Here is a 9787-nt window from a genome sequence, read left to right on the forward strand (position 1 = left end):
CAGAGGGCCTTTCGTGCCTTTTAAAATCCAGAGTTCAGTCATCCAATCTTGCAGGAATACAAGTGGCTCCATCGGCTCCACCGGTTAACCATTTGTTGTTTGATGACAGCATGCTGTTTTTTTAAAGCAAATAGTGAGGGGGCTGAAGAAGTGTCTCTCTTGTTGGAAACCTATGCTAAAGCGTCAGGACAGAGAATTAACAGAGATAAGTCTTCCTTGTTTTTCAGCAAGGGCTGTCCAGAGGGAGTAAGAGCTACCATAAAAAATATTCTCAATATCCCCAATGAACAGTTGAATGAGAAATACCTAGGTATGCCATCTGATGTGGGTGTTTCAAAAAATGGTGCATTTAAATATCTGAAGGATAGATTATGGAGTAAGATACAAGGATGGATGGAAAAACTTTTATCATCAGCTGGGAAAGAGGTCCTTATTAAATCAGTAGATCAAGCTATTCCGGTCTACTCAATGTCCTGCTTCAAACTCCCAAGAGGATTGTGCAAGAGCTTGACCTCTATGATTAATGCATTTTGGTGGGGCAGCAAGAGGGGTCAAAGAAAGCCATACTAGGTATCTTGGGATGTTATGAGCATGCCCAAGTACATGGGAGGCTTAGGCTTTAGAGATTTTGAAATTTTCAATTTGGCACTGTTAGCCCTACAGGCGTGGAGAGTTCTTCAATGCCCAGAATCTTTAAGTGCATGAATTCTACAAGCAGTCTATTTCCCGGGGGGGGTGACTTGCTGTCCGCAGAACTTGGTAATCATCCTTCCCAGATCTAGCGGTCTCTTCTGGAGGGACGTGATACTTTGCGTCAGGGCCTTATTCGGAGAGTGGGAAATGGTGAAACGGCAGAAATCTGGAATATGAATTGGATACCGAGGAAAGAAAATATGAGACCAATTGTTTCGCTGGTCAATCAACCACCACACTTGGTATATGAATTAATGGATCAAGGGAATGCTAGATGGAATTCAGAATTGATACAACAAGTCTTCCTGCCATATGATGCTAGTGCCATCTTGCAAATTCCAGTTTGTACTCGGAACATTGTAGATTTCTGGTCGTGGGCTTTTGAGAAAAATGGAATTTTTCAGTCCGTTCAGCTTATAGGATGATCACGGAAACAAAGAAGAGGAGGGAAGATTGGCTGGAAGAGCGTCCGGGCGGCTCTGACACAAGTAACAAATCAACATCATGGACCTCTCTATGGAATACAATGGTGCCAGCAAAAATCAAAGTTTTCCTGTGGAGACTGTCCAAGAATTCTATACCAACAGAAGATGTTCGAAAGAATAGAAATATGTCACACACGGATGAGTGTTTTGCTTGTGGAGCTACTGATTCTTGGCGGCATAGTTTACTGGAATGCACCTCGGCTCGATGCGTTTGGGCGCTTGTTGATCCTGATTTATTGGAGCATATGCTAGAAACAAGGGAACCATCAGCGGAAAGTTGGCTATTTTCTATGATGGATGTCCTCAGACATGAGGAATTCACTCGGCTGGTAGTAACGTTATGGGCCATCTGGTACGCACGGCGAAAACTGATACATGAGTCTATCAGTCAGAACCCGTATGAGACACATGCTTTCGTCATGAGATTTATCTCTGAACTTGATCAGCTGAAGGATCCTTCGGTCACAGAAGTTAGAACGGCTATCCCGGGCCAGCCAAGGCGAAAGTGGATTGCACCACAGGAAGGTCATGTCAAGATCAATGTGGATACCCCGCAAAAAAAAGATCAATGTGGATGCTGGGGTGTCAGTTCACCATAATATGGGATCAGCTGCTGCGGTCTGTAGAACGAGGGAAGGAACCTATCTTGGAATCTCACTGCTGGCAGTTCATGGTCTACTTAATCCGGAGATGCTGGAAGCAATTGCTTGCCGGGAAGCAATCGCCCTAGCCCAAGATATGGGGGTGCAGAATATTCAGATTGCTTCAGATTGTCAGCAAATTGTCAACCACATCCATCTTGGACCTGGAGGAGAGGATGGAGGCATCATCAAAGAGATTTTAGAGAGTTCTGGACTGTTTCAGTCTTGTAATTTTTCTTTCGAATACAGAACTTTCAATATGGAAGCTCATAGGCTTGCTAGGTTTGGGGTCTCTCTTACTCAAGGGAGACACATATGGCTAGGTCTTCCTCATGATCCTGTTGCCATTCCTGTAAACATTTTAGTTAATCAATAAATCCTAGCAGGTTTCGCTCAAAAAAAAATCTATAGAAGCCATCCTTCGTCAGTCATTCACCAAATCCCCAATTCCCCAATCCATGGCGCCGCCGCCAACCTCGCGCCCAGCACCACCGCCGGAGCCGCCGTTCCTTCGAACCCCACACGATCTCCTCGAGGAAATCTTCCTCCGCCTCCCCACTGCCGCGGACCTAGCCCGCGCCTCCACCGCATGCGCCACCTTTTGCAGCGTCATCACCGGCCACGCATTCCTCCGTCTTTACCGCACCCTCCACCCGCCGCCTCTCATCGGCTTTCTCCACGACCCGTTCAGTCCGGCGCAGCCGCCGCACCCTTCCGCCGTCGCCGCCCGCGCCTTCGCCGACTTCAGTTTCTCTTGCTCCTCCTTCCTCCCCGCCACCGCCGGCCGTAACTGGAGTAGAATCAACTTTTTCGACGGACGCGCCCTCCTTGCCGGCGCCCCGGTCGAAGAAGAAAGCGGTAGCAACATCCTTCTGGGTTCCGATGTGTGCGACTACATGTACCGCAAATTTCTGGTCAGAGACCTTGCCGTGTGACCCCGTGCATCGCCGCTACATCCTGCTGCCCGCCGTCCCCGACGACCTGAAGGCGCTGGTCCGCAGACCGGACCTTTTTGGTCTAGAGACTTTCCTTGCTCCCGGCGACGATGAGGAGGACCCTCTATCATTCAGAGTGATGTGCTTGGCGCAATGCAGAATGCATCTGCTGCTTATTGTCTTCTCCTCTTTGAACGGACAATGGCGTGTTCTTACAAACGACCAATGGAGTTCTCGGGCTACACTTGCTTCCTTTGAAAACTCTGAGCCTGGGCTTTCGGATCGACAGTTCGTCCACGGATGTTTCTGCTGGCAATTGCATTTCCTGGACAAGTTGCTTCTGCTCGACACGCACACCATGGAGTTCTCTGATGTCGACCTCCCGCCTGACCATCGAGGGATGGGTCGATCTGTCATTGTCGAGGCATCGGAGGGAAAGCTTGGCATGCTCACTAAATGGTATGATCAGGACACTGAAAATGACCCACTCTGGCTCACGTATTCTGTTCTACGAAATAATCAATGGCACTGGGAGAAGGACATCCCGATGCCGGTAAAGCGTGCAATTCTGGTTGGTGTAGCTGGGGGATACTTGCTTTTACACGTGTTGTACACCACGCCTTCACAAGAGGATCTGAAGTTTGGATACTTCTCGGTGGACTTGAAGACATTGCAAGTCGAGTTGTTCGCTAGGCTTAGCAAAGCGATCTCAGCTGGTCATCTATATGCTGGTTTCCCACCATCCCTGTCTCCACCAACTATCTGAGTTGCTCAAGTTGCTCAGCCTTCAGCGTACTCTTATTTAATCTGGTTACAGTCTGGCACAGCAAAGCAATATGTTGCAGTGATTTGCTTGATGTTAACAAGCTTTGGTAGTATGCTTATTTTCATACAAGCAGTGCTGGTTATGGATACAGCTAATTGATATTGTGCGCATCATTTGCACTATATTCTGTCCTGCCTGCAGTTTTATAGTTAATAAGTGTTATGTATCGTTCGCACATTTTGGGATAATGTATTGTCTAATTTAAGTGAAACTGGAAGCTTACTGAATTCTGGAAAGCAATTCTCATCTAGTGAACATGCATATGAGCATCTTATGACTGCAGGAGTAAAAAAAGGAGACCACTTTAGTGTCATTGTTCCAGTAAATCCAGAGTTGGCCTTGGGCATGTATATTCTACAAATCCTGGGTTGCTTTGTTTCTTGTTAGAATTAGAACCTTTAGCTAACGCTTATAACTGGTTTAGCCAGCTTGCTCACATCTTTTTCATGTTATTGTCTTCGTTAATACTACACACTACCAGAAAAACTTGTTTTGCCGACGGCCAAACCTATGCCGACGGCCCTCGTCGGCATATGTGGGCATACCCCGACGGCCCAACTAAAGCCGTCGGCGTAGAAAGGCCGTCGGCGTATAACCATCTATGCCGACGGGGGCCGTCGGCACAGATAAGCCGTCGGCATTTCTTCGAATATACCTACGGTGGCCGTCGGCATAGAGCAGGCCGTCGGCATATCACGTGGGCCCGTCTACCCGGGCGGCGACGGCAGTTCGACGGCGTCAGGCTACGCTGACGGGCTAACGGTGGCCGTCAGCATAGCTACGCCGACGGCCTAGCCGTCGGCATAGCTATGCCGACATCATCGATCCGCCGCGCCGCCACATCATCGATCCGCGTCGTTCGCCGGTCCCGTGGGGTGGCATTTCTATGCCGACGGCTAGGCCGTCGGCATAGGCCTGGCCCATGGTTTTTGCCACGTCATTGATCCCCGCCCTACGCCACGTCATCGATCCAGGGCTCTACCGTTCCGTGGCCGTAGCTATGCCGACGGCTTTGCCGTAGGCATAGATTTCTAATAATATTTTTATATTTTTTATATTTTCTCTTTTTATTTTTTAGTTTTTTTCCAATACTAATTTCATTAACTTAAATGTACAGAAAACATATATCGATTGCCCCCCACACGGGCCTTCTTCCGTCGTGTCACAGAGAGGTTAGACGGGAAGGGGTACCTGTGGGGGGTAGCAATGCCGCCAGGTGTTGCGGTGGGCCCTCCTACGGTTGTGGAAACGTGGTGGCAGGCGCAGGCACGCGGCTCCGTGGTGTGCCCCCTCCCCCCTCACGGGCGTCGATGTCGCCGTGCCCCGGAGGGGGGAAACAGCCACGTCGGGCCGACGCAGAGGGAATCTTGGGGTGGGTTGTGCCGGGACTGTGTTGGGGGGTGTAGCTATGGCTGGGCTATGACAACAAGGTGAAAAGGTCCACCGGTCAAACTACGTCCAGCGAAAGTCAAAGGGATAGACCCGGCGGTCGTCTGTGTCAGGGTTAGACGGGACGGGGTACCTGGGGGGGTAGCAATGCCGCCAGGTGTTGTGGTGGCCCTCCTCCGGTGGCATTGCTACCCCCCTAGGGCCCCCGTCCCGCCTAACCCTATAGCGTTTGACCACGGGATCTACCCCTTTGACTTTGCACGGACGGGCTTTGAGCAGTGGACGTATCCACCCGGTTGTGTAAGGTCAGCCCATAGGAACACTTTGGAGCAACATCCGGGCCAGACCCACGGCAAGATCCCCTCCGTGTGGACCCGACGCGTCCGTTTCCCCCCCTCCAGGTGCTGGCGGCGGCGACGCCGTCCATGAGGGGGGGCATACCTCGGAGATGCGTGCCGGGCGTTTGCACCCGCGACAACACTTCTAGACTTGTGAGAGGCCGCCTACGCAAGATTTGGCGGCATGCTAGCCCCCGGAGGCCGCCGGCCACAGTCGTAGACACGCGAAGAGCAATCCACGTAAGAGGGAATTGTTCAGATACTTCTCCATGACGAAAAATTATGAAAAATTCCCATCAGTCCTATAGCACATGTACCCATGTCGTGTAAAAAACTCATGATTTTATCGCGCTCCGAGTATTTAATAATATTCACGCTGCATCGTTACCGCAAAACGTATACTACCGTGTCATCGCCGTCCGCGAGGGGGGGGGGCACACCCCGGATACGCGTGCCGCCTCTTCGAACATGCCACCACACCATCCCGCATGTATGAGGTCCCGGTGCGACGCTCCGGTGGCATTGCTACCCCCTAGGGCCCCCGTCCCGCCTAACCCTGTAGCATTTGACCACGGGATCTACCCCTTTGACTTTGCACGGATGGGCTTTGAGCAGTGGACGTATCCACCCGGTTGTGTTAGGTCAGCCCATAGGAACACTTTGGAGCATTATCCGGGCCAGACCCACGGCAAGATCCCCTTCGTGTAGACCCGGCGCGTCCGTTCCCCCCCCCCCTCCAGATGCCGGCGGCGGCGCCGTCCGTGAGGGGGGGCACACCCCGGAGACGCGTGCCGCCTCTTCGGACATGCTAGCACACCATCCCGCATGTATGAGGTCCCGGTGCAACGCTCCGGTGGCATTGATATCCCCCTAGGGCCCCGTCCCGCCTAACCCTGTAGCTTTTGACCACATGATCTACCCCTTTGACTTTGCACGGACGGGCTTTGAGCAGTAGACGTATCCACCCGGTTGTGTTAGGTCAGCCCATAGGAACACTTTGGAGCAACATCCGGGCCAGAGCCACGGCAAGATCCCCTCCGTGTAGACCCGACGCGTCCGTTTCCCCCCCTCCAGGTGCCGGCGGCGGCGCCGTCCGTGATGGGGGGCACACCCCGGAGACGCGTGCTGCCTCTTCGGACATGCCACCACACCATCCCGCATGTATGAGGTCCCGGTGCGATGCTCCGGTGGCATTGCTACCCCCCTAGGGCCCCCGTCCCGCCTAACCCTGTAGCGTTTGACCACGGGATCTACCCCTTTGACTTTGCACGGACGGGCTTTGAGCAGTGGACGTATCCACCCGGTTGTGTAAGGTCAGCCCATAGGAAAACTTTGGAGCAACATCCGGGCCAGACCCACGGCAAGATCCCCTCCGTGTGGACCCGACGCGTCCGTTTCCCTCACCCCCTCCAGGTGCCAGCGGCGGCGGCGCCGTCCGTGAGGGGGGGGGCACACTCCGGAGATGCGTGCCGGGCGTTTGCACCCACCACAACACTTCTAGACTGGTGAGAGGCTGCCTACGCAAGATTTGGTGGCATGCTAGCCCCCGGAGGCTGCCGGCCACAGTCGTAGACACGCGAAGAGCAATCCGCGTAAGAGGGAATTGTTCAGATACTTCTCCATGACGAAAAATTATGAAAAATTCCCATCAGTCCTACAGCACATGTACCCATGTCGTGTAAAAAACTCATGATTTTATCGCGCTCCGAGTATTTAATAATATTCACGCCGCATCGTTACCGCAGAACGTATACTACCGTGTCATCGCCATCCGTGAGGGGGGGCCACACCCGGGATACGCGTGCCGCCTCTTCAGACATGCCACCACACCATCCCGCATGTATGAGGTCCCGGTGTGACGCTCCGGTCGCATTGCTACTCCCCTAGGGCCCCGTCCCGCCTAACCCTGTAGCGTTTGACCATGGAATCTACCCCTTTGACTTTGCACGGACGGGCTTTGAGCAGTGGACGTATCCACCCGGTTGTGTTAGGTCAGCCCATAGGAACACTTTGGAGCAACATCCGGGCCAGACCCACGGCAAGATCCCCTCCGTGTAGACCCGACGCGTCCGTTTCCCCCCCTCCAGGTGCCGGCGATGGCGCCGTCCGTGAGGGGGGGTCACACCCCGGAGACGCGTGCCGCCTCTTCGGACATGCCAGCACACCATCCCGCATGTATGAGGTCCTGGTGCGACGCTTCGGTGGCATTGCTACCCCCCTAGGGCCCCGTCTCGCCTAACCCTATAGCTTTTGACCATGGGATCTACCCCTTTGACTTTGCACGGACGGGCTTTGAGCAGTGGACGTATCCACCCGGTTGTGTTAGCTCAGCCCATAGGAACACTTTGGATCAACATCCAGGCCAGACCCACGCCAAGATCCCCATCGTGTAGACCTGACGCGTCCGTTCCCCCCCCCCCCTCCAGGTGCCGGCGGCGGCGCCGTTCGTGAGGGGGGCCACACCCCGGAGACGTGTGCCGCCTCTTCGGACATGCCACCACACCATCCCGCATGTATGAGGTCCCGGTGCAACGCTCCGGTGGCATTGCTACCCCCCTAGGGCCCCCGTCCCGCCTAACCCCGTAGCGTTTGACCACGGCATCTACCCCTTTGACTTTGCACGGACGGGCTTTGAGCAGTGGACGTATCCACCCAGTTGTGTAAGGTCAGCCCATAGGAACACTTTGGAGCAACATCCGGGCCAGACACACGGCAAGATCCCCTCCGTGTGGACCCGATGCGTCCGTTTGCCCCCCTCCAGGTGCCGGCGGCGGCGGCGCCGTCCGTGAGGGGGGGGCACACCCCGGAGATGCGTGCCGGGCATTTGCACTCGCGACAACACTTCCAGACTTGTGAGAGGCCGCCTACGCAAGATTTGGCGGCATGCTAGCCCCCGGAGGCCGCCCGCCACAGTCGTAGACAGGCGAAGAGCAATCCGCGTAAGAGGAAATTGTTCAGATACTTCTCCATGACGAAAAATTATGAAAAATTCCCATCAGTCCTACAACACATGTACCCATGTCGTGTAAAAAACTCATGATTTTATCGCACTCCGAGTATTTAATAATATTCACGCCGCATCGTTACCGCGGAACGTATACTACCGTGTCATCGCCGTCCGTGAGGGGGGCCACACCCCGGATACGCGTGCCGCCTCTTCGCACATGCCACCACACCATTCCGCATGTATGAGGTCCCGGCGCGACGCTCCGGTGGCATTGCTACCCCCTAGGGCCCCCGTCCCGCCTAACCCTATAGCTTTTGACCACGGGATCTACCCCTTTGACTTTGCACGGACGGGCTTTGAGCAGTGGACGTATCCACCCGGTTGTGTTAGCTCAGCCCATAGGAACACTTTGGAGCAACATCCGGGCCAGACCCACGCCAAGATCCCCACCGTGTAGACCTGACGCGTCCGTTTCCCCCCCTCCAGGTGCCGGCGGCGGCGCCGTCCGTGAGGGGGGCCACACCCCGGAGACGTGTGCCGCCTCTTCGGACATGCCACCACACAATCTCGCATGTATGAGGTCCCGGTGCGACGCTCCGGTGGCATTGCTACCCCCCTAGGGCCCCCGTCCCTCCTAACCCTGTAGCGTTTGACCACGGCATCTACCCCTTTGACTTTGCACGGACGGGCTTTGAGCAGTGGACGTATCCACCCGGTTGTGTAAGGTCAGCCCATAGGAACACTTTGGAGCAACATCCGGGCCAGACACACGGCAAGATCCCCTCCGTGTGGACCCGACGCGTCCGTTTGCCCCCCTCAAGGTGCCGACGGCGGCGGCGCCGTCCGTGAGGGGGGGGGCACACCCCGGAGATGCGTGCCGGGCATTTGCACTCGCGACAACACTTCCAGACTTGTGAGAGGCCGCCTACGCAAAATTTGGCGGCATGCTAGCCCCCGGAGGCCGCCGGCCACAGTCGTAGACAGGCGAAGAGCAATCCGCGTAAGAGGGAATTGTTCAGATACTTCTCCATGACGAAAAATTATGAAAAATTCCCATCAGTCCTACAACACATGTACCCATGTCGTGTAAAAAACTCATGATTTTATCGCGCTCCGAGTATTTAATAATATTCACGCCGCATCGTTACCGCAGAACGTATACTACCGTGTCATCGCCGTCCGTGAGGGAGGCCACACCCCGGATACGTGTGCCGCCTCTTCGGACATGCCACCACAACATCCCGCATGTATGAGGTCTCGGTGCGACGCTCCGGTGGCATTGCTACCCCCTAGGGCCCCCGTCCCGCCTAACCCTGTAGCATTTGACCACAGGATCTACCCCTTTGACTTTGCACGGACGGGCTTTGAGCAGTGGACGTATCCACCCGGTTGTGTTAGGTCAGGCCCTAGGAACACTTTGGAGCAACATCCGGGCCAGACCCACTGCATGATCCCCTCCGTGTAGACCCGATGCGTCCGTTTTCCCCCCTCCAGGTGCCGGCGGCGGCGCCGTCCGTGAGGGGGGGCCACACC

At 54.8% G+C, this 9787-nt stretch overlaps 1 protein-coding gene across 1 annotated transcript; it reads left to right on the forward strand.

Moving 5' to 3' along the window:
• Nucleotides 1–2277: 2277 nt before the first annotated feature.
• On the forward strand, nt 2278–3520 carry LOC123152889 (uncharacterized). Its single transcript, XM_044572280.1, has 2 exons — nt 2278–2605; nt 2739–3520. Exons 1-2 carry the CDS (start codon nt 2278–2280, stop codon nt 3518–3520), a joined length of 1110 nt encoding a protein of 369 aa, XP_044428215.1.
• Nucleotides 3521–9787: the final 6267 nt, after the last annotated feature.

The sequence above is a fragment of the Triticum aestivum genome, chromosome 7A (assembly GCF_018294505.1).
Source record: "Triticum aestivum cultivar Chinese Spring chromosome 7A, IWGSC CS RefSeq v2.1, whole genome shotgun sequence".
Taxonomy (NCBI): Eukaryota; Viridiplantae; Streptophyta; class Magnoliopsida; order Poales; family Poaceae; genus Triticum; species Triticum aestivum.

What these genes read in the sequence shown, in the direction of transcription:
- LOC123152889 (XM_044572280.1), top strand. Translation starts at nt 2,278, where the DNA reads ATGGCGCCGCCGCCAACCTCGCGCCCAGCACCACCGCCGGAGCCGCCG. An exon ending in CCTCCCCGCCACCGCCGGCC is followed by an intron (nt 2,606 to 2,738) that starts GTAACTGGAGTA and finishes ATTTCTGGTCAG; the next exon opens with AGACCTTGCCGTGTGACCCC.